Source organism: Mauremys mutica, chromosome 11, assembly GCF_020497125.1.
Source record: "Mauremys mutica isolate MM-2020 ecotype Southern chromosome 11, ASM2049712v1, whole genome shotgun sequence".
NCBI classification, from domain to species: Eukaryota; Metazoa; Chordata; order Testudines; family Geoemydidae; genus Mauremys; species Mauremys mutica.
Genome location: NC_059082.1, coordinates 81,920,401 through 81,945,188, shown reverse-complemented (window position 1 = coordinate 81,945,188; position 24,788 = coordinate 81,920,401). Strand labels below are relative to the sequence as shown.

Here is a 24,788-nt window from a genome sequence, read left to right as displayed (position 1 = left end):
ATTTTCTTCCAACCCCCTAGCTGGTGATCAGCTTATGTGCTGAAGCATGAGGGTTGAACGACCTTGTGATTTTTCTCTCCTCTATTTGCACAGCAGATGCTATTGTCTTTCACCTCAATGTTTGGAATCTCTTAAGCCCTTAGGTACACACTCTACCTGCTGATTAAGACCATCCAGCACTGTCCCAATCTTATCGATGCCCTCATAGTTTCTGAGGAGGGTTTCCAAAGCTGTGTAGTTGCTGGGGTAGCCTGGCTTTATCAGTATGTCTAGAAGCTCTCTGGGCTGCAGCGAGTCAATTTTCTGTAATTAACCAATATAAATTAGGTTACCAGAAAAGAATGTCTGAACATTGCAGGAAACAATAAACAGATACATTGTCCCGGCTGTAGCATTATTTAATGAATGAACTTGCACCAGTGACCATGAATCAATAGTTAAGTCATTAGTCTTTAAATCTTTTTAGGGCCATCTGTGAAATGTGTCCAGAAAACCAATTTATGCCAAGTGTTTGGTTTTATGCCTTAGTGCCCATCTGCAGTTTTAGATGCCTAGATTCCTTTACGAACCTGGCCCTTAGGACACGTTTACCCTAGGTCTATGCACTGCTTAGGTCTCACCTAAGCTGTATTTTGAGATCTTAAATGAGATTTAACTGGTGCCTAGGGCTTGTACTAGCCCTCTGCACAGGGGTGATTTTCACATTCTTTTCCATATTCCCATCTTATGGCCACTAGGAAGTAGCTGTTATAACCTGCTTATTAAACACCTGATTCTGCGTTCATTATTCCTAGATTCCTAGGCCAGAAGGGACCATTGTGGTCATCTAGTCTGACCTCCTGTATACCACAAGCCATAGAACTACCCCAAAATAATTCCTAGAGCAGAGCTTTTAGGAAAAATTGTCAGTGATGGAGAATCCACTACAACCCTTGGTAAGTTGTTCCAGTGGTTAATTACTTCCAGTGTTAAAAATTTACACCTTATTTCCAGTCTGAATTTGACTAGCTTCAACGCCCAAGCTAGTCAACATTGGTTCATGTTAGACCTTTCCCTGCTAGACTGAAGAGCCCACTATTAAATGTTTGTTCCCCATGTAGACACTTACAGACTGTAATCAACTCACCCCTTAACCTTCTCTTTATTAAGCTAAATAGATTCATTACATTACTATCAACAATAACTCAGGCCATCAACTTCAGTGAAAGTTTAACCTGAGTTAGGATTGCAGGACTGGGCCCAAAATCAATGAGGAACTAGCATTTGAAAGTGATTTTGAATAATGAATGTGTTCACCTGTGACAGTTGGCTGGGAGGAATTAGGGCTATTAAATCTTCAGCCGTCAGCTTGGTGGAGAATTTGACAAAGTAGGTATCCAGAAAAGCTTTAAGACTGGGACCCGTGTAACATTTGAGGGTGGAATCTTAGGGGAAAAAAGACCAGAAAGCAAGAGATGTAGCCAGACAAATGTGAATTATTTCTGCATGACAACGGAGCTCTCCCTCTTTGGATGAGAGGAGTTCTTTATTTCTTTTTAGAAAGTTGCACCCTTCCAACCCACCCTTTTCTAAGCAGATGACGGCACATACATATACTTGTAAGCTGCTTTGTATTAAAACCATAGAGACAAATTCCCTGCTGGAATAAGTGAGTGGAACTCCACTTTCTTTAATGGAGGCTTACATCAGAGGTGTATTTGATGCACTTTTTCTTTTTTCTTTTTTTCCTGTTGACATTGTTTGGTTCATGCTGGCACAAGGATCTATCAGAGGTTAGGGGATCAGATCATTTCACTTCCAGCCAAAACCAGGAAGGAATGATTATAAGAACATTAAAATAGTTAGAGTTCATCAAACCTGTTCTGACCTCAAAATAGAAAAAAGGTCATTTCCATTTCAATGATGTGATTCTGAACCAATTCTCCCAGCTGTCATTAAAACACGTTTAAAACAAATAGGCCGCAATATGATTTGTAAGCTAAGGAACGACGGTTTGTCTTAAATTCCATGGGCCAAATTATCTGCTGATGTAACTCAGTGGAGTTATGGCAGCTGAGCGTTTAGTCCCAGGCAGGCAGACTTTCTTTGCTCACATTCACAGTGAAGTCATTTTAACTACATAATTTACCTCTGTGGACAGCCAGTAGATACTTGTATATGGAGTCCTGTGCCGATTCAGTAAGCTCAGTATATGCATTGCTAAGAGCAGTGGCTCTGTGAGGAAACAATACCAAAATATTTATAATATTGGATGTGCCCGCTGAGTGTCATTTACATTGGATGGGTTGTTTGGTTAGTTTGGAAAAGACGCTGTTCAGACAGCACTGGGTTCTTAGTGATTCTACTTTGAGAAGTGACTTACTCTCTCAGCCTGGCACCCTGTGGTGGGGAGAGTCCCAAGTTTAATGTCTCAGTGATTCCATATCAAACCTGCACTGATTACATGCTACATGATGTCTTTTTTTTAACTGCCAGGGCTGCAAATTCAGCCTGGGACCTGACAGTGAAGTTGAGATCTTTCCATTTTGTGCATCTTCACCAGCAACTATTTGCAGGTTAAAGTAGGCTCTCAGTTTGCAACATCACTGTCTTCATCTCATGTCTTTAAAGACGCCTCTGTAATCCTGCTTCTTTCAATGAGTTTGCACAGGTATAACAGAGTGAACACCCAGCTCGTAGCAGGGTAAGGCTTACATTTTTCTCTTGACAGTTGAGGAATTATTTGAAGGTCATTCAGTGAAGCTGAACTCCCTCTTCCTCAGGTTTGAGTGTTTAAAACAGGCAGATACTTACATTTCCTGGTAGGAGGAGCAGCTGATGTTGGCTGGGATGAGCTGAAGATGAGTTGAATTTATGCTGGGAAGTAGCATGCGTAAATCTTGAAACAAATGTCTCCAGTCCAGGGGCATGAAGTCAGAGAAGCTGGAACTCAATTTGTTCCAAACAGCTGTTAGTATCGTCACATTCAGTGCGGTAATTTGGGGATCTGTCAGATTGGCCTGAAGCAGGAGAAAGAGGAGAAAATGTCATCAGAAAATGTGGAGGATTACAAATGAGCTGAGAGGAAGGGGAATTGCTGTTAGCTGAAATGTGCTGAATTTGAGATAGGATTTAGGATCTGTCAGCCTGGAGCAGAATTGTGGTCCATCTAGGCCAGTGTCCTGTTCCCATCAGGAGCCAGTGCAAGATGATTCACAGGAGAATTTGGTGAAATTCTTACTAAATTTGAAGAGAAGCATAGAAGGCCCAGTCTCGTGAAGCTGATCCCATTCATCTCAAGGAGGACTCCCAACGTCTCATGAAAGGTGCTTAGGGCTCTCTCGGATCAGCCTCTGAGTGAGATTTTCACAAGAGGTCTATAAACTATGTCTGAGCAGCTGAAATGAATCCTAGAATCTTAGAATTTAGAGCTGGATCAGTCAATCACAACCAACAGAAATCCACTCCTCCGGGTCCTAATGCATGTGTTTCATGAGATTCCTTTGAGAAAGTTCCACAATACACCATATATACATATTATTTTGTCTCCTATAATTTAAATTCCCTGCATTCCATACTTATCATGACCCACTCTGGCAGCACTGTGGGGCTGCTCCAGAGATTCCTGGATTTCTGGGATTGAGCCAGATCTGGGAACTTCACTACACACCTCCTGGTGCGACACCATCACCCATGGTCGCTCTGGCTGGCACAATGGTCCTTAGCAGACTATGCGTGCATGTGCGTGTTATTTACATATCAATATATATTCAAATGTAATGGTTACATATTGCATGACCACAAGAGAACCAGAAGACTAGTATTTACTGTGTATTAACCATTCTGTAGTTTTATGCTATGGAGGAAAAATGTAATCCAAAATGTGAACCTTTGAATCAATTAATACCTTGTTAGCAGCAGACATGGCAGCGTTCAGGAACTGGGAAATGTTCTTGGGTGGAATTAACAGGACGATCTTCTCGAGCATGGTGTTGTTAGCGATGACCTCTGGTTTGGCCAAAAGCTCAGCCACATTATTTAGATTTGTATTACCAATGATGTCAATCTACAGATTTGAAAGCCAGATACAGGAGATAATATTACAGTGTTTGCAAATAGCATTGATTCTATTTTATTATGTTCAAGATAATACATGAAAGTACATAGAGCATGTCAAGAAATCTTATGATCACACTAATTGATTTCTTCCAATCAAGATGGGAAGTCTTTCCAAAAGCTATGGTTTAGCTCTAAAATGCTCTGAATGAGGTACTGTGTGGCCTTAGCTCTCCAGAAAGTCAAACTTGATGGTCCTAATGGTCCCTTCTAGCTTTAAAATCCTATGATTCAATGAACTTTTAGTAAATGTATCTGTATTAAGTTCTTTTCAAACTAAGCACAAAATATTGGTGCAGAAAAATAACACAGTATCAGTAACACAGTGTCAACGATATCCAGTCATTCCCACATTTCCTGTAGCTAGAGACAGAAGATTTGTTTGAATGAAATAAGCGATTTCTGATCTCAGGCACTTACAATGGTGATGTTTGGATATAGTGTTTGGAGGTCTCTGATGGACACGCTGGAGGAGAGTTGGCCGAAATTCTTCTCAAGCCAGTTGCTGGCTCCAGTGGTGTTCAAAGCACATGCAGAGCCTGGATGACGAAATAGGCAACCCCCATTTGAAATGCTCTTTGTTTTGAAGAAAAGCAGGAAAGAATGTAAAGATCAACACGTGAACCCTTTTAAACACACCTTTTGCAAGAGATTGCTGAGTCAGGTAAATCTTCATGTAGTTATTGGAAATGTCAGTTCTACTCAAAGGTGATAAAGCTTCATAGGCCAGGTTAAATCCCTTCACTCTGCAATATAAGGCAGAAACTATTATGAAAGTACATTCAATCTGTTTAGCTAAAGGCGGTTTGCTCTGGCAACTATTTAATTTTCCCTATTATTAACTTCAGGTTCTCATCAAACAGATCAACAAATGACTCCAAATCCTGCTACAGTTAGGTAAAGAAAAGTGTGAAATGGAATGTTCCTAAGAGCTATCAAGGATTAGCAAATCTCATCTCTTTTGTTGATAAAAAAAACTCCCTGGAAAATCGTTATTAGAAATCTTCCTATGTCAGCACGATTCTTGAAATGGAGAGGAGGCAGATACTCACATTTCCTGGTAAGAGGAGCAGCTGATGTTGGCCGGGAGGAGATGAAGATAGGTTGAATTCATGCTGGGAAGTAGTCCATGCAAGTCTTCTTGGAACAAGTGTCTCCAATCCAGAGGCGTAAAGGTTGAGAAGTTGGAACTGAGTTTGTTCCAAACAGCTGTCAGCATCATAATGTTCACTGTGGTAATTTGGGACTCTGTCAGAGTGGCCTGAAGCGAGCGAAAAAAAATCAAGTTTAATTAAAAATGTAGAAGGCTACAGATGTTTGGAGAGCCATGTAATGGGCCAAGTTAGATGTAGGATTGACTCTAACGCTGCTTTGTTTGAAAGGGATTGGTCAGGAAGCAATTTACACTCCAGCAACTAATATCTCCCCAAACATGTGGATTTTATTCTTTCAGTGTGGTACTCTTCTAGCAGCAGATACAGAAGCATCCATGTACTGTGTCAAGTTCTTTAGAATACATATGATGTTCCAGAGTACATAAGCTTTCAAAACTCCATCTGGTTTGGTCAGGAACAATCCCCCATCAGTTGGAGTCAAACTGCCAGTTATCCAAGCCTATTGTCAGACTGATATGGGTCTGATCCACAGCCCATTGAGGTCAATAGAAGTCTTTGTTTCAGAGCCTATAAGGAGGAATGTTTGTTTTTTTCCCACACTGTTCAGGATGCAACCTGGGATACTGTGGGCCTGATTCTGTGAGGTGCTGAGAAGAGGGTGTGCTCCACACCTCACAGCAGCTTCTTGCATGATTGGCCCTTTGTCCATTAAAGATGGCCCTTTTTCACCTGTAGCATTGAGGTCTGTTGCTGTCAACCCTCACATGACACACCAAGGCCATGAATGATGATCCCGGGAACCATGTCAGCAATTTAACATTTTATACAAGTTTAAAATCCCAGTGCCAGCCCAGTACCTTCTTAAATTCTGCATTGAAACTGACAAGGTCTTGCACTGATGATTGCTGAATGAATTTCCCAAGATTAACATCAGCCCACTTTATGAGCCCTGCTTGGTTGTCACAAGCGACTCCTAGATTTTGGACCGATCAAAGAGGAAAAATGCAGGATTAGTGACCAAATAAAATCAATCCCATGTATTTGAAACCAGGATTTACGTTTGCGTGTGTAGATGTTGCACAATAATGGTTACAGAGAAACATCATGGGACAGGAGGCGCAAGGGTCATACTTTTGCATGGTAGGTAAAAGGATATTAAGACAATGCACAGACATAGGGCTCAATTCTTCTTTAGGTATTGGCCATTGTATGCTTCATGGCAGTGTAAAAGGGCTGTAAACCAGCCAGATCCAGCCTCTGGCAAATACTGCCAGTGTCAGAAGAATAGAGCCTCGGGCACAGCTCTGCACGGCAACTTGCTATAGCCCCAGGCAGAGGGAGAATAGCAGGGGGGAGAGTAAGTCTGCTTGACTGAGTGCAGTGCTCTCATTAATCTCAGCTAATCAAATGGCCTTGAGGCAGCTGTTGCAGTCAAGTGTATGTTAGAGGAACCCTGAGGCTGCTCTAACTTACTATGAGCAATCAACTGGGCCCCAATCTAGCCAAGAATAGGGGGAGACTCATAAGTAACTTAGTCACCTTGTTCCTTCCTGTCCTGTATCCTGGTGAACATAAGAACATAAGAACGGCCATACTGGATCGGACCAAAGGTCCATCTAGCCCAGTATCCTGTCTTCTGACAGTGGCCAATGGCAGGTGCCCCAGAGGGAATGAACAGAACAGGGAATCAAGTGATCCATCCCCTGTTGCCCATTCCCAGCTTCTGGCAAACAAAGGCTAGGGACACCATCCCTGCTCCTCCTGGCTAATAGCCATTGATGGATCTAGCCTCCATGCATTTATCTAGTTCTTTTTTGAACCCTGTTATAGTCTTGGCCTTCACAACATCCTCTGGCAAGGAGTTCCACAGGTTGACTCTGCGTTGTGTGAAAAAATACTGCCTTTCATTTGTTTTAAACCTGCTGTCTATTAATTTCATTTGGTGACCCCTAGTTCTTGTGTTATGAGAAGGAGTAAATAACACTTCCTTATCTACTTTCTCCACACCTGTCATGATTTTATAGACCTCTATTATATCCTCCCCTTAGTCGTCTCTTTTCCAAGCTGAAAAATCCCAGTCTTCTTAATCTCTCCTCATACGGCAGCTGTTCCCTACCCCTAATAATTTTTTTTGCCCTTTTCTGACCCTTTTCCAATTCCAACATATCTTTTTTGGGATGGGGCAACCACACCTGCACACAGTATTCAAGATGTGGGCATACCATGGATTTATATAGAGGCAATATGATATTTTCTGTCTTATTATCTAGCCCTTTCCTAATGATTCCCAACATTCTGTTCACTTTTTTGACAGCCGCTGCACATTGTGTGGATGTTTTCAGAGAACCCTCCACAATGACTCCATGATCTCGCTCTCTCGGGTGGTAACAGCTAATTTAGACCCCATCATTTTATATGTATAATTGGGTGCTACACAAAGTGCTACTTGGGTGGACTAGAGAATCGGAGCCCACAAATGCGTTGCCTAGGATGAATAACCTCTTTCTGGGGAATTCCAGAGCATATTGTACCTAGGGTGACCAGATGTCCCGATTTTATAGGGACAGTCCCGATATTTGGGGCTTTGTCTTACATAGGCGCTTATTACTCCCCACTCCCTGTCCTGATTTTTCACACTTGCTGTCTGGTCACCCTAATTGTACCTTAAACCACTGATGCATTTATTGCTTCCAAATTGTGATTGATTTCCTTGTAATGGTTTTAAGGGGGGGAAAACACGCCCCAAGAAACTCAAATGGAAAGTTTTTTGTCTAGGAAGCTATAAATGCCATCTGCTGATCTACAGGTATACGGTGGGTCTTCTGCAGCACTTGGAGTCTTTAAATCAAGACTGGACATCTCTCTCAAAGAGATATTCTAGATCAATCCCAGGTTACTGGTCTGAATGCACTGGGTGAACTTTTATGGCTTGTGTTATGCAGGAGTTCAGACTCCATGCTCATAATCAATCAAAAGTCCCCTTTCACTTTCAGATCTATCAGTCTGCTCCTGTACGGATGTTACCGGTTGAAAGTGATTGTTGACTCAGGTAGGTTTTCATGTAACCATTGTATATATCAGTCCTGCTGGAAGGCGAGAGAGATTCATAGGCGATGTTAAACCCTTTCACTCTGAGGAGACAAAAGAGGAGAAGATGAGAAAGGAATCTGGCTGGTTTAGCTTAAAGGCAGGTGTCTCCTCATTGCATCATCCTGGTAGGTATCATCGGAGGCTGTCGTCTCTCTTTAATTTCACTTTACATTCTGAAGAAAAAATAAAGAAAAGGATGACAAAGCATGCTGTTTCTGATGGTAGGTGCTACAGAATAAATGTCATATTCTCCACTCTTCCTGGAAGCATTCAGAATCTGCGGTACTGTTGCAAAATCAAAAGAGAAAACAGTTCCACATGTTGATTCTGTCTAATAAGTCATGCTTGCTTTTGCCTACTACAGAGAGAGTAAGACATTGAACGCTGTCTCAGAAAAGCAAAACCTCCTTTTTAGCCATCTCGGCAGAAATACTAGCTTTGGCTTGCAATTCCTGCAGCATCCGACGTAGCCTGGGATAGTAATACTCACACTGCCTGGTAGGAGTCACAGGAGAAGTTAGTTCCCAGCCATGCAAGATAGGTTTCATTTATACCAGGGAGGAAGAAGGGCAGTTGCTTCTGGAACCAGTCCGCCCAGATTTCTGTCAGGAAAAGGTGGAACTTGGATCTCAGCTTTGTAAATACAGTCCTTAGTATTGAATCTCTAACCGAAGCGTTGGGCAAGGCAGTCAGGTTTGCCTGCAATATGGAGAAAGCACAAGTGTATCAGGATCGTGTAGCCATTGAAGTTGGAAGAGATCGTTAATGAATCACCTATTTCGGACCCCTGCACTGTGGTAGGATTGACTTCATTATTCCTAAAGCAGCTGTGCTAGTCGGTCACCTATCTTCACCCCCGAGTAACTCCAATGACTGTGAATTTGCTGCCTCACTTTCAACCCAGTGCCTTGAACCATTCAAGTTTTCCTGAAGTTTAACCATAGCTATCCCCTGCCCTAGGCTATATTGTGTGTAGAGGGTGTCATTGTGTGTAGAGAGCAAAGGGGAAGGCAGGCAGTATGATTAAGACAGTTCTAACAAGACATAGGACCTAACACATCCACAATAACAGAATTAACACAACATAGAAGTCTGAAAACATGATGGATTCTTTAGCTCCTTACCTGGTGCGCGTACACATTAAACTCCCTCATGTATCTATAGACGGTGTAATACGAACTCTGGTCCAGAACGGCCAGGATTAGCAGCGTGTCCGCCAGGCTGTTCAGCGTCAGATTCACAGTTAATTGCGCCATCTGTTCCGGGGTCAGTAAATCGAGCCCTTTAAGCTAAGAACAAGCATAGGTGCACCGTAAGACTGAGCATTCATGCTGGTGGGTGGGATGTCCCAGAAGGGAGGGGCCCCCCCATTAGTGCGGGACGAGCAGGAAGCATGGGCTACCCAATCACACGGAGCCTGGGGATCTGCAGGAAAAACAGGTGGTCCAGTCCCCATGAAATTCAAAACAACTGGGTGCACTTGCTACCCCTATATCTTTTGGTTCCTCCATTCCATCAATGTAAGTTTATGTCTGAAACAATGACAACTTTCCAAACTGCCTCCGGAAGGTGACACTTCCCTGCAGGGTCACCACTTCGCAAGGCAAGCTCTGTGGGCCAGATCTTCAGCTGATGTAAAGTGACAAAGCTCCAGTGAAGTCAAAGTCAACACAGCTGGGGAGTTGGCCTGTAAGGGCAACATGGAGTCCCCTACCTAGAAGGTCTCTGCAAAGTCTTCCAAGGGCTATGCCTGCTCTTATTCCAGGGCTGGGACTCCTGGGGAAGAAAATGTGTATTTTGGGTGAACGCTAGTTTGGGGATCGGGCTTCAAAGAAGATTCCTCCATAAGATTGTAAAGGGACATTGTGGCCTGTGTAGGTTGGTGACAGTCATCCTAGCATCAGTGAGTCGAGGTAAACAAAGCATTGGCTGGGCACTGATCACCAGGGTGACCTTTCTGTCTTAGAGATAGGGACAGTCTGGCCTTGACGGCAAAACAGATGTGGTGTAGGGCAGATGATTCAGAATCCCTCATTACCCTGGTCTGAAGGGTGGAAGAGAAGAGTGAATAGTCTGGTCCTAAGGTTTGATGGGAAGACGATGGATATAAAATCCCGGGAGTTTCTTTTCAAGAGGCTTTGAGGGGAGAATCTCAAAAGCTGCATTTATGTCCAGCTGTAGATGGGTTATTACACATCAGCGGAACTTCCTTTTTTCCTAATTGATTTAGTTAGGGTTTTTTTTTGTCTATTCTCTGTTTCTGGAGGTCTGCAGGAGAGTTGGTTCTAATGTAATATTCTTAGGGGCTGGTAATTGTCATAATGTTGGAGCTTCGTCATCATTTCCCCCAAAGAAACCACGGCATCAATATCATTAAGTGACATTTTGGCACCAGCAAAGGGATGTCCGTCCTTCACCAGCAATCCAGTCCTGCACTGCCCGCTAAGTCTAAGTCTGTAGCATCCATTTGCTCTACTCTCCCTATTTCTCCACCTTGTCATTTATCATATCGCCTCTCCCCTCCCAGCTCCCTCTGGTCTGCCCTGACTCCTCACCTGTCTGCTGCTTGTTCCACACTACCAAAGCATGGATGCTCTCAAAGAAATGTTCCATAAGGACCCCACCCTCTCCTTCTTCAAGATCTACTTGCATGACACTGACAAGAAATTGGCTAGCTAATTATAGCTAGGCTGAGGTGCCTTTAGATATAGGTGATGTGTAATTATTTGCTAAAGCCAAAAGTACTCCAGTGTATATAAACATTGTATATATTCAGACGGTGTCCCTTTCTCCCCAACCATCATATGGACCTCGGTTTCTTCGATTGTAAGCTCCTGGGGCAGGGACTGTCTGCTTGTTTGTGTGTGTGTGTGTGTGTGTGTGTGGACAATCCTTAGCATATTGTGAGTTGTACAGGAATATAAATAGAAAGCACAGTGAATGGATGCTGAAGAGTTGTGTCTGGTGCAGGAAGCAATTTCTCCTCTAACAAGTTAAAGGCTTGATGGTGTTCCTAGTCCCAGTCATCTTATTTTTTCATTGGTTCCCCATGTTAGAACAATTAAAGTGTAGTTCTGTTCTGAAGAGTGCCTCTTTAAAAATGGCAGTGGAGTCACATTATCATGGCTCCTTTATTCCCACACATAATGTGCTTGGTTCCCAGGCAAAAAAAGATGTCTTTTTCTAACTGCTGACCTGGCAAACTCAGCCTGGGATCTGAGAGTCAAGCTGGGTTGTTTTCTTTTCATGTATCATCACTAATAAGTAAGATAAAGACTTGAGACAAGAAGTTCAGCTGAATCTGGACTTTCCCAGTGTCTTATGGGTTTCTAATCTGGGGTTCTAATACAGGCCCATCTCCAAGAGAAATAATAATGCAAAAAATATGCAATGACCCTGAATCAGTGCAACATGCAGAGACCTCACTTTGCCAGTTTCTTCAAGTTAATGTTCTTGGTACAAAAATGTTTTGACAAACGACTCTTTTTATGAATGGCTGTCATAAGAGTTACCGATAAAACCTTCCATTTCAGAGCGGTGCACGCTCAATGGCAGTGATAGCCCAACGTGTATGATCAGACTGAAATGCTCTAATGCTACTGCACTGGAAATGAAGACTGTGACACATCATATCCATGTACATCAAAAAGAGAAAAGTTGCATCTTGTAATGCCTTAATAGCCTGCATATCAGTGGAGATCTCCAGCTGATACACTGGTGCAGCTCACATGCTAGTCGTGCTGCTTAATGCACTACTTGGAAGTGTTCTGACACTGTGGTGATGAGCGTCGTATAAGAACCTATCGAGAATAGAATAGAACAGAACAATGTTGTGAAGTTCTAACTGAACTTCTAGGTAAGCTGATGCAAAGTGGTGAAGGTCTAATATGGTTGGTACTTAATATTTGCTAAAAATATTAGTGTGCAAAGTTTTATTGGCTAATGCATCTGCCTTATATAAAGATATCGAAATGGAGCATGTATTCATGTGTTATTAATAAAATGGCATGTGATAATGTGGTGTAACTTCTTGATCTCTTTAAGAAACTGGCAAATTGTGATCAGTATTATGAGATAACAGAAATATTTACAGTTTAGTTCAACCAGTAGCAACCAGTTTGCCATTATGTTTTTGTACCACTACAAACCTGGTAGTTCAAAGTGCCGACGTGTATTAAGAATGCTTTAAAACAATATGAAACGTACTAAATCAGTTATTTTAAAATTAGTTTTTATTGACGAGTAGACAGATACAATCACACAAAATAAAATTGTTTAGAAACAGAATCAACATTTCCATGAATGTTAGCACTGGTTTACAGAGCATCGGTGAAATTCAAGGATAAACATAATTTTAGGTGTATTACAATTATGCACAGTTTTGAAAAGAATCATATGAAGAGATCACAAAAATCCTCACTTTTCACATGATGATATGAGCAGAATTTATGGATTTAAAGTCATACTTCTAAAGTATTCCATTACTGTAATTTCTGTCAACTGCATGGTTACATTTAAGTATGTATATTCTCCCATCAAATATTATTATGATAGGATGCAGTTACTGTTGGACTCATCTCTGTTACTATTGGTCATTTCATTTCTTAACACACATTTGCCATAGTGATAATTTTGGCATTGTACGGTCAGCATCTTAACAATCACTTTCCATGGAACAAATTAGGTGGTAAACGCTCATGTTATAAAACCCATTGCTACTGATTAGACTAAACTGAGGACAAAAGTTGAAGACAATTATCTTACCAACTGGAGCAATGTGTGTGTGTTTGTTATTCCAATACATCCAAGCACTTGCGCCCAACTGCTAGTAGCTTTCAAAGGCAAGCTATGATTTGAAGAATGTGTGAGGCAAATAGGAATGGCAAAGTCCAGATGCGTCAGACACAGTACAGCCTTGAAACCAGCTTGATTTAAAGGGGATCTCTAATACATAAAATAGGCCTTCCTGTCTCTATACAAAGAGCATACATCTGTGTTTCAGATATGTTGCAAGCGTGGCCACTGGGGTATCTGAAAATGTTCTAATAACTTAGGACACTCACTCTTATCTTTGATCAGAGACAGGTTTTGAGGAAAAAGGCAAGCAGCAAGGAAGATAATTTAACCTCTCATATATTTCTCCCACCTTGGCCCAAGCTGATCCCTGCTTTAGGACATGTAGCCATTTTAGAAAAATCAAGAGAACCCGAAAAAAGGAGGGAAAAAAATTCATCTTCCTTAAAAATCTGAATCCTTCCCATGTTCAACATTGTAAAATGCGGATCCCGCGAAGCTACTTTGATTGCTTGGAAGAGAGCGGTGGCTTTTACTATTGCTCAGCGCATTGACCAGAAAAACTTACTCCATCAATGTCTGGGTAAAAGGTTTGAAGTTCGCTTAATTGAGCCACAGAACAGAACTCTCCCATATTCTTTTGCAGCCAGTCTCTGGTCCCGTGGGTTCCATCCTCACATGCTGAGCCTGAAAAGTTTTGAATACAAAGGGTTAAACAACAGACCATATTACTGATGACAGATAAGGCACTGTGTCGTAGAGGGTGGAATTTCTTCCAGTGCAAGGCTGTCTAAATCACAAGAATGAGCTCCATAACTTCACCTACTGTGTGAGCGTCTTACCTGAGTCTGTGAACTGTGCAGTCAGGTAGGCCTTCTGAAATCCATAGACATCTTGCCTCTTCCTGGCTGATAATGCTGAGTAGACTCCACCAACGGCTTTAATGCTACAAAATAAAGCCAAAAGTCGCTCAGATTCCTTCCATTCGGGTGTGGTAGCATGTCTGAGTACAGGACTGGCTGCCTGTTATCTGTTATCCTCAGTTAGCAACAGTGGCAGGAACTTGTCATAGGTAAGGGCGTGTGAGAAGGTGTGAATGAAACACTTTTAAATGTCTCATCCCAGGTCCCACTTCCTGTGTACCACAGCTTCCTAGCTCACTCCCATGGGATGACACAAATCTATACACCCACCCACCCATCCCTCTAGCCAATGTTTTTCTAAGGCTACAGAGAGAGGTTAGATTTCCAAGTCTGGTCCCTTTCTCTGTTGACTGAAACTACTGCAGATGCATATAGTTCAGTCTCTGAGGGAAGAGAGCATCTCCTGTTATTCAACAGTGTCCAAGTGTCTGACTCAGCAGTGGGCTCCCACGGGAATCCATGCCAAAGACTTGCAGCAGAGACTTGAAGGAGTGAGATGGGAAAGGGAGGATCCTATGCTCAGAATCTCTGTCCCTGTCCCCAAGCAATCGGTGTCTATGTTCTGCTGAGATTTCCCCATTACAGATCAGAAATACGATTTAGTTTTCTTCTGGAACACATTTTATGAACGGGATTTGAATGCTGGAGATATTAAAATTTATATTCAGTACCCTGCTCTAAGGAAATACAGTACCCGTTGAACTTGTGGGCTGAATGAATGCGCTTGGTTATATGGGAAAAGGAGGTAAAGGATAGGCATCACTACGTCATCGGAAAATGACTGATGGGTGACATTAATAGTCCAGGATGAACACCCTGCCCAAATAGCAATGCAAACAAAATTCAAAGCAGAATGCAGCACTATAGGCAAGTACTCACATGGCTTGGTAAAATGGGCATGGCATAGTCAGAGGCAGCAGTTCCAGTGTTGTTGCATTTACACCAGGGAGCAGCAAGTTCAGTCTTTGGAGCCACATGATTGTGTCTTCCAGAGACATGGCCGTGATTTGTGGGAAGACCATTTCTGCTGACATCATTAGCATGGTGTCTCGCACCTTGGAATTCCCTAGCAAACCGGAGTTCTGAGGAAGGAAAGAGATTAGCTGAAGGAAAGAGAGCAGAATTGCTGAAACATCTTGAATTGTAGGTGAAAAAATGGCAGGAAAAAATTGGCAAAATGATCACAATTCCTCCTCCCCGACCTGCTATAATTGGTGAAAACATGAGCCAGCTGGGGTAATCTTGGAGAGACTTTGGGAAATTGGCATGTCTCAAGTTGTGCTTTCCTTATAAGCAAAGTTGGGCAGCAAAGCAGATAGTCAGTGCCTGAATCTCTTCATCACACCAGTGGTACACCTCGGTAACTCCATTGACTTCCATGGACGTTCTCCTGATACAGATTGGCGTAAGTGAGAGGAGAATTGGGCTGCTCTCACACTAAGGTCTTTGGTTTCAGAGTCAGTGGTTTCAAGTCATAGATCCCATAAAACCTTGATAATTGAATGCACTCAGGTTGGTCTGCTTTCCTTTGTTGTTACCGTGAGGACAGCTACAACTCACCAGAGTTATGCGGTGTCCTAGCACAAGCTGCGGAAAGTCTGCATGTAAACACATGCACATGGACGCACATGTTATCTCACATAGCAGCTACTAACTGGCTTACCTCTCAGCTCTGTGAGAATTCAGTGCGAGGGCTGGACACTGAAGAGAGATGTCTCTGGGGATCTCAGGAGCTGGGGTTCACTGAATGTTACCCCCTAGGCAAGGTCTGGACTGGCAGAATCCTGCAGAGTTTGCTGGCCGGGCAGACAAACTGGTGTGGCAGAGAGCTGATGTTGAGCTTCACAGCAGCAAAACTCGACTGGAACCCCAAAGAATCCCAGTAGATTTCATGTAGTTCCTCTGAGGAAAGCCCTTTTAACTGGTCTTTGTGCAAGAGGACAGGTGGGAACTTTGCCTAAGCAAGGCCAGAATAAGGATCTCAGGGATTTGGGCTAGACTAAATTCCAGCTGGGATAAACAAACATGTCACAGCTCCTACTGCATCAGCTGGGGAAAACTCCTTTCTGGCTCATCTGGTAGATCTACTGTTGCTTCAGGGCCATGAAGGTCCCAGATTGAGTCTCAGTTATGGTAGTATGAAGGATGCACAAGCAGCATGTGTATGAACCCAGGAGACTCTACTAATGTAGTTGATCTGTTTATTTACCTTCAGCAGTAGGGCGTTGAGATCATCCAGGTAAGTGCTGAGGTGTTGGAGCGGCTCCTCCTTGCTTCTGATTGCCTCGAAGACCAACTGGATGGCCGCGGTGCTGTAGATGGTGTTGCTTTGAGCAGACAGTTGGGCCAGTGCACTTGCTGAGAAAAGGTCTAGGGAGTCGTGCTGCGTCAGACACAGAACACGGGTAAGTGAGAACCATGTCAGACTCCCGGATCTCAAAGCACCTGAACTTTGACATGTTTGGCATATGAACCCAGATCCAGTGAGCATTTTTAGCGGAAGGGCAAAGTGTATCATTTGGCTGTGAGCAATTGCCAAGGCAACGGTTTTATCCTATTAAACGAATTATTTGGAAAGGAAACTCCCAAGAGACGGTCTGTACTTTAACATCAGTGTCTCCTTTGTCTGCTTAGCAGTAACCATCTTTGGAAGCTTGAAACTGAAATCTTTCTTCTCCCCCTCCCCCGAGGTTTAATTTTGGCTCCTATGCTGAGTCAAACAATGCTGACCGAATCTGGTTGGACACCGCCCCATTAAATGTAAGCTTGTTTTCCTACTGAGACCAAAATGCCATAGAGTTTCAAATCTAGCTCTTACCCCATGGAATCTGCTCTTTAACGTGATGAAGTCAGAGTACGAGCCATAAACAGTGAAGAGCCCAAAATACTGTAGCAGCCATTGCCTGTCTGTGGTGATTCCCTGAGCACAGGCCAAGCCTACGTGAAGGAAAGCAGAGAGTCAGGAAAACTATAATTCTTCTCTGTGCTGAACAGGTGAGGCCTTTAACACGGTGAGTCCCCACTGGTGACAAAACACAACCATGGATCATGCTGCAGAGCTTCCAGTTTGGCATTCAAACCTTAAGGGTTTAGAGAGAGATCAAATTCTGCTCTGATGTACATGCGTTGAGATCTCATTGAATTCCATGGGATTCCAAGAGGCATGAATGAGGGAGCTGCAAATCTCCTACATGCGCTGCATGGTCCGTTGCCATAAAGCATTTCTCGCCTTATTCCTGGTTTAAACCCTGTGCTTCTGCACTTTATCCTTCTGCACAGTCTAGGGAAGATTTTAGTTTTCAAAATAGACAGAGAGTGCCTCTCTCAAAGCAATGCCCCCAGAGGGCAGCCTGGTGGATGGTGAGGAGTAAAGGGAGACTGGTCACCTATGGACAGTTGCCCTTTGCTAGGGACCAGAACAAACCTTGGAGTCTGCTTAAACAGTGGTAGATCATGCAGTGCCTGAATATTGCCATCTTTCCATTGGCCTTAAGACGCAGCGATCCAGAGGACCTAGGTCTTTGTTACCTGAGTTTTCCAGCTGGAAGTGAAGAACTCTCTTTATAAATGAGAAGATGTCCTGTGGGTTCTCATACGTCCCATTCGCTTTATGGTCACTCAGGGTCTTCACGCTGCAGAATATGGAGATTTCATTTGTTACTGGGGCAACGTAAAGATCAGTGCCCAGATTACTGTCAGCTAAACCACATGACAGGGAAGAGTACCCACAGCCTTAACCTGTAAGTACAAAGGTTTCTACCAGGTGAGCTGAAAGAACAACTCTGCCTGCTAGTACAGAGTAGTAAGGAACAGACCCAGAACGTGTCACAGGACAAATGCAGCTTTTTCCTTCCTCACAGGAGTTAACTAGGCCGTGCCCTGATTCATTCAGTCTCCCATTTGGATAGAAGGACTCACTCTAATTCCTCCTCCTCACAGGCCCACTGGTGTACGGCAGAAGAGCAGCGCCTTAGCTTCAGAGCCCCTGTGCCGTTCAGTTCATGGCCTCTTACAGGTCACTCATATGTCAGCATAGCACGAGCCTATTGGTCAGCGCTCAGCACCTCCGTGCAAGAGACTCAGGTCTGATGTCTGGTCTGACTTTGTGTTAGTGTCACAGAGTTCCGGGCCCCATCAGATCACCTCGTCTGACCTCCGTACAGCACAGGGCCATTAAATTTCACTCTGATTCCCCTGTATTGAGCCCAGTGACTTTAGTGTGACTAAAGCATTTCAGTCCTCAAAAGACTAAACTATTGCGTGCCGCAGGTAAAGAACAGGAGAGACTGAGGGGCCACCAATGCTCAAGGCTCCTGCAGTGGCAGCGAGTTGGTTAGTGGATTATGCCTGTAGAGGGGACCAGATAGCAAGAGTGGAAAATCGGGATGGGGGTGGGGGTTATAGGCACCTGTATAAGACAAAGCCCCAAATATCTGGACTGTCCCTATAAAGTCAGGACATCTGGTCACCCTGTGCCCAAATGAGCCCAGTAGATGATCCATGCCCTACACCACAGAGGAAGGTGAAAAACCCCCAAGGTCTCTTCCAATCTGACCCGGCGGAAAGTTCCTTCCCAACCCCACCTATGACTATCAGTGTCGAAGAGGCTGCTTCCATAGCTTAGTGATTGGGTTCCCCAGCTAGAATGAAACAGAGGGCCTCTGTATGACTAAGATATTTTTTCTGGCCTCCATGATGGGTAGCACTGAACTAGATATGGATGGGATACGCACATGGCTGCAAGGGAGTCACACGACATGTCATTAGGTAAAAAGCCCAGATTCTGTGCATCAAGGCTGCTCAGGAAGAGGGTGAGTCTTTCCCCGAACCAGATGGCATAGTCCTCAGTGGTGAAGAGCTTAAACACGGTGCTTAAATGGCAAAAGATCTCGCCCAGGATGAATCTTCTCACATCGGCATGAGGCAGCTGAGGGAGATGATGCTGCAATCAGAAGAGAGAGAGAGAGAGAGAGAGCAGCATTAGAATTTGCACTGTTACCAGCTACCGGAGGGTGGTAGCTTAATATCAAAGGATACCTGCTGTGCTGGCATCGAGGAGTCAAATTAAGGTCCCAGAAATGCATTACCCAGCCAAGAGATTGACCATAGGCCATGATATTCAGACAAGGTTTCCTCATCTAATTTGCATGTGCGGTGATTCTGGCTGTGCATGCAAATTTGGTAACTGCATGCTGAACCACGTGCTGAACCACGTAGATGATGACCTGGTCATCTGCATGTGGGGTTACTATGGTTGTGCATCCAGATCATGGTTCTTGAAGATGCAAATTATGTGTGCAAATGCACACTCAAAATCTGGCCCCGTCCACCTCGTTCTGCAGGTCTCACCATTAAACATGTACACCTTATTTCCAATCGGAATGTGTCTAGCTTCAACTTCCAGCTATTGGATCGTGTTAAACCTTTCTCTGCTCGATTGAAGAGCCCATTGTCAAATACTTGGTTCCCCATGTAGATATTTATAGACTGTAATCAAGTCACCCCTTAACCTTCTCTTTGTTAAGCTAAATAGATTGAGCTCCTTGAGTCTCTCACTCTCAGGCAGGTTTTCTAATGTTTTAATAATTCCCGTGGCTCTTCTCTTCTAAACCCTCTCCAGTTTATCAACCTCCTTCTTGAATTGTGGGCACCAGAACTGGACCCAGGAATCCAGCAGCTCGTCCTCGAGATTCCTGTTTATGCATCCAAGGATTGAATTAGCTCTTTTGGCCACAGCGACACACTGGGAGCTCACGTTCAGCTGATTATCCACAACCTCCAAATCTTTTTCAGAGTGTCTGCTTCCCAGGATAGAGTGCCCCATCCTGTAAATATGGCCCATGCTCTTTGTTCCTAGATGTCTACATTTACACTTATTTATTTTTCTGCCAACGCTGAAATCCATGTGGGAATGTACTGTGGCAGAGCAGTAGACATGCAAGGATGGAACTTGTATCTCTCCCATGGTGGGAGCCCACACTAAACACAAATGGAATCTCCTTATGTTTAGCAGGTCAAGTCCACCGTTGGTGCATGCGTGTGGCCTACATTGTAGTTTCCAACCTGTTGAATGGAAGGGGACATATTTACCTGCTGGGCAGCAGCATTGAATGCATCCAGGAACTCCCCAACGGTGTGGGAGTTCAGAGAGCCGAAGATCTTGCCCGCTTTGTCACTGTCCCGCAGAACATCGCTTGCCAGCACGTAAGAAGCTAGTTGCACTGGGCTGAGACCCGCTACTGCATCGACCTAGGAAACCAAAGGCAAAAACCGTTGGCTGGTTCTTTTGCAGCAAAACGTGCCAGCAGCAAAAAGGAAAACCAAGCGGCTGGCAAGAGGACGCTGCCCATGCCTCTGGCTCCAGGGATACTTACAGCACTGAAGTCTGCGTTGATGCCAGTCAGATCTCCATAACTGGCCAAAGTGCTGAAGGAGCCCAAGTTCGCGTGTAGCCAGCCCAAGCTTCCCCGGGTATTCTCAGTGCACGGAGCACCTTTAAATAAAACATAGGTTGGGGAAGTGCTGTGTGCCCGAGGGCCAGAGCCAGGGGCGGCTCTAGAAATCACGCTGCCCCAAGCAGCGCGGTGCGCTGCGCCGCCCTTCCCCGGTCCTGCGGCGGGTCCCCTCTTCCCGCGGCTCCGGTTGAGCTCCCGCAGGCATGACTGCGGCAGGTCAACCGGAGCCCGGGACAAGCGGACCTGCCGCAGGCATGACTGCGGCGGGTGCCGTGGTCCCGCGGCTCCGGTTGAACTGCCGCAGGCATGCCTGCGGGAGCTCAACCGGAGCCGCGGGAAGAGGGGACCCGCCGCAGTCATGCCTGCGGCAGGTCCACTCGTCCCGGGGCTCCGGTGGACCTCCCGCAGGCATGACTGCGGCAGGTCCGCTGGCCCAGCCTCCCGCCCTCCCCGGCGGCAGGGGACGCCCCCTACATTTTGCCGCCCTAGGCACCAGCTTGTTTTGCTGGTGCCTAGAGCCGCCCCTGGCCAGAGCCCCAGCTGGTCTTGGTCAACATAGCTCCATTGAGATTATTGTGGCTATGCCGATCTACAGCAGGGTGCATACAGAGTAATAGCTACAAAGCTAAGGGGTGCTGACATTAAGAGCATGCTCTGAACAAAGAAACGGGGAGTCACTTAACGCCAGTTGAATTACTTGCAAATACTTCGTTTGACAAATGTTTTCTGTCGGTTGCTGAACCACATTGGTTTGCCAGTACAGTACATGCCCGATGATCTGAACAGCAGAGGGGAGGTGGATTTTAGTCAGATAATTAGGAATTTGGATAATCGAGTGGGCAGGAGCCATTCAGCAGCGGGGTGACTTCCCCCATGGTCCAGGACTCATCATCCTGTTCCTCCTCGCAGTCCTCGCTAGGGGTCTGTGCTCGATTATCCAGACCTCCACATTATCTAGACCCCTTCCCTGTCCCCCGGCACAAACTACAGGGGGGACAAGGGAGGAATGTGGATAATGCAGAGGTTCAGATAATTGGGTTTTGGATAAATGGAACTATACTAAATATGGTTCCTTTGTTCGATCAGTCCTGTAGAGCATCAAATAACATTCAGTAAATACATTACTCATGGTCTAGTTTGTCTGTAGTCAATTTCTTCAAAGGGAGTTAGGCACTAACCTACTTAGATACTTTTGAAAATTCCACTTGACTCCTATCTGCATCTCTAGGCACCTAAATACCTTTAAAAATCTCATCCTGGGAGACTAATTGTCCCATGTGTACACTGCCCTGCCTCTCAGGAGTACTGTGAGGATAAATACACTAGCAATTGCGAGGCGCTGAAATACTATGGTAACAGGGGCCATGCAAGTCCCTAAGATAGATAGGCCAGAACCTCAGCTGGTAAATGACCTTTGCTCCATTGCAAATGGAAGCGCATTGATTCACACCAGCTGAGGGTCTGCCCTGACATCTGTGGGAATAACAGCAAACGGGTCTCTTCCAGCCCAGTTCTCTGCGATTCCGGGGACGCTGTAGCCTGATCACGTCCAAACAGCCAGGTCAGTTTACCTCTGTTGGTTTTTAAATAAGACAATTCTCCATGATATTCATGCCCCCAGATTGACATTTTCCCTATGATTTACACAAATGTAGGTGAGTAACAGAAAGTAAAACTTTGCAGGACACTTTAAACGTACCCCCTCGAGAGGCCTTGGCTGTAAGGTAGTCTTTTGCAAAGTTGTAAACATCTTGTTGGCTCGCTGGTGACATGTCTTGGAAGCTGCTGTCTAGGCCAGCCATTCTGTGGGAAAAGAAGGGGAGTGGGTGGGTATTTGGTATATTAGATAAAACCTCACTGCAGCTCTTTGCCATGAGCCACTAAAGTTACTATAGCTTTGTAAAATGGTCTGACAGGATGAGTCTGCAGTGATTCAATGTGCAGTTTGCTACCTGCATTCTACAGTCTGTGCAAAACCTCCTCCTTTTTGCAGGGGAATTGGGGAATTTGTTCCTCTAGACTAGTGGTTTTCAAACTTTTTAGGCTGCGTACCCTTTCCAAATAATGTAGTCTACCAGGTACCCCCATCTGAGATAGGGTCATAATATACCTGCGATTAGATTGCCAAGTCTTACTAAATAAAGTGTGTAGTCAGCCATTACAGATTTTTCGCATGTGCCCCCTGACAAGAGCTCTACGAGTAACATGCCCCAGTTTGAAAACCACAGCTCTAGAGCAGTGGTCTCCAAAGTGGGGTGCGTGCTTCGGCAAAAATGGTAGAGCCGGCGCAGCAGGGGGTGCGTGCTAAAAATTTTTTTACTGGTAGGGGTGCACGATCGAAAAAGTTTGGAGACCACTGCTCTAGAGAGATGCTGCACACAGCAGCACTAGGCTGAATGTTCACTCGGATGAGTCACAAAGCTCCTCCCACAGCCTCCAGTTGTGAAAGTGAAAGCATAAAAATATGGGCTGCTACAATGGGCAAGAAGAGAAATGGAATTAACTTCTCATTTGTCTCTGTCCCATATCAAATCAGGAACTTACAACTCCGTCTGCACTGCAATGCGATCAAATTCCCCTGCTCAGGCAGGAGCAAGCAGACAAGCAGCGGTTCTCTTCCTGGGGCAAATATTGCAGCAAAAGGCTCATCTGCATTTTCCCCAGCTGATATTCCAGAGGTATCGCTAACAACTTTCAGTGCAGTGCATCCTGGGTAAAATGAATCTAGGCAGCAGAATGCTCACATGATTTGGTAAACTCCGCAAGGTATCTTCTTTGGGATGGTCGCCAGGGCAGAGGCATTTATGCTGGCAAGCCATAACCTGAGCTTGTTCTGGAACCAGTCCTTATACTGAAAGATGCTGAAAGTGGTGAACTGGCCTCGGACTTTGGAGAAGATGGCGTTGAACATTGCGTCTCGCACTTGTGTGTTTGCCAGGGACATGATACCCTGCTGCAAAACAAAGACAACAAAACACAAGCGGGGTTGTTACAATGTACAATCAGACAGGAGGAGCTGCTGACCGACTCCTACTGTGACATACATGGATGTCTGGGGGTAATAAAAGTGTTCATGGACGTTTAGGAGGATCCAATATCAATTAAAATCCTCCCTGGGACTAATACAGTGTCTTCTGCAGCAATGTGCAATTTCCACTACTCAGAATGAACAAGGCTGGTAAAGATGCAAATGAAGCTTGTTTCCTGGATGCAGCATGACAAAACACACGAAATAAAATGTCCTAATGGAATATACAGCTAAACTAGAACCAGAGCGAGCACTCATGTTTAGCTCCTGCCTGCGAGGTTGGACAGTAACTTGAGTTTAGTAGTGCACCTTCTGCCGGCTCAGACAATGCTGCTCTATTGGCTCACTCGGAAGACTCACTCTCTGAGGACCAGTTTGACTCTTGGCAGAAGCCACAGCAAAGTTGGTCTGCTCTGGTGTCTGGCTACCACATGGCAAACACTCTTGCTTTTCCTTGTCTGGCTTTGCTGTTTAGGAATGGCAGCCAGACCCTCCTATTGGGGGGGTGGGTGTTGACCGGGAAGGGAACCAGGCTGTTTGAAAAAAGAACAGGGTTACTTGTGGCACCTTAGAGACTAACAAATGTATTTGAGCATAAGATTTTGTGGGCTACAGCTCACTTCATCGGATGCATAGAATGGAACATATAAGAAGAGTATATATAGACATACAGAGAAGATGCCATACCAGCTCTTAATTAATTAGCTACTTAGAGCTGGTATGGCATCTTCTCTGTGTGTCTATATGTTCCATTCTATGCATCCAATGAAGTGGGCTGTAGCCCACGAAAGCTTATGCTGAAATAAATCTGTTAGTCTTTAAGGTGCCACAAGAACTCCTGTTCTTTTTATGGATACAGACTAACACGGTTGCTACTCTGAAACCAGGCTATTTGAAGGTACTAACAAAACCAGAAGAGAAGGCTGATCTGTCACTGAGCTCTGCCCTGCAGTGTGCACTTTGCTATCTGGAAATGATCAATCCATAAGGAACCACATTCACCTCTACGTATCAGTATGTTACCTGAGGAGCAATGGCCACAAACTCAGTCACAAAGGCAACAACATCGTCAACTGGCCTGTTCTGCAGGGACATCAGGAGGGTCTCAGCCATGCCAATATCCTCCAGGACATCAGTGCCAAAGAAGACATGAGCCAGTTGAGTTGAAGTGAGATTATCACTTACGTCGAACTGCAAAGACAAGAGGAAAGATTTACAGGCGAGGCAACGGCGTTGCTAGTGAACATCAGGACAGTCGGGTTGCTCCAGGGTGTTACTGAAGAAGATA

General features: G+C 44.6%; 1 protein-coding gene across 4 annotated transcripts in view; it reads right to left on the bottom strand.

Moving 5' to 3' along the window:
- LOC123344059 overlaps positions 1 to 24,788 on the bottom strand; it is a 64,445-nt gene that overhangs the window by 22,328 nt on the left and 17,329 nt on the right. For 3 of the 4 annotated variants that reach the window (XM_044979802.1, XM_044979798.1, XM_044979799.1), the window contains 24 exons: positions 24,524 to 24,691; positions 23,217 to 23,425; positions 22,172 to 22,275; positions 20,392 to 20,510; positions 20,108 to 20,266; positions 18,751 to 18,959; positions 17,546 to 17,649; positions 16,836 to 16,954; positions 16,227 to 16,400; positions 14,897 to 15,099; positions 13,937 to 14,040; positions 13,663 to 13,781; positions 9,425 to 9,589; positions 8,791 to 8,999; positions 8,235 to 8,341; positions 6,068 to 6,183; positions 5,148 to 5,356; positions 4,735 to 4,841; positions 4,516 to 4,634; positions 3,887 to 4,045; positions 2,794 to 2,999; positions 2,129 to 2,214; positions 1,297 to 1,424; positions 157 to 303 (listed from right to left, as the gene is read on the bottom strand). In XM_044979802.1, the coding sequence (XP_044835737.1) occupies positions 157 to 303; positions 1,297 to 1,424; positions 2,129 to 2,214; positions 2,794 to 2,999; positions 3,887 to 4,045; positions 4,516 to 4,634; positions 4,735 to 4,841; positions 5,148 to 5,356; positions 6,068 to 6,183; positions 8,235 to 8,341; positions 8,791 to 8,999; positions 9,425 to 9,589; positions 13,663 to 13,781; positions 13,937 to 14,040; positions 14,897 to 15,099; positions 16,227 to 16,400; positions 16,836 to 16,954; positions 17,546 to 17,649; positions 18,751 to 18,959; positions 20,108 to 20,266; positions 20,392 to 20,510; positions 22,172 to 22,275; positions 23,217 to 23,425; positions 24,524 to 24,691 (3,549 nt within the window). The remainder of the gene's footprint in view (positions 1 to 156; positions 304 to 1,296; positions 1,425 to 2,128; positions 2,215 to 2,793; positions 3,000 to 3,886; positions 4,046 to 4,515; positions 4,635 to 4,734; positions 4,842 to 5,147; positions 5,357 to 6,067; positions 6,184 to 8,234; positions 8,342 to 8,790; positions 9,000 to 9,424; positions 9,590 to 13,662; positions 13,782 to 13,936; positions 14,041 to 14,896; positions 15,100 to 16,226; positions 16,401 to 16,835; positions 16,955 to 17,545; positions 17,650 to 18,750; positions 18,960 to 20,107; positions 20,267 to 20,391; positions 20,511 to 22,171; positions 22,276 to 23,216; positions 23,426 to 24,523; positions 24,692 to 24,788) is intronic. The other variant, XM_044979801.1, reaches the window with a different exon arrangement.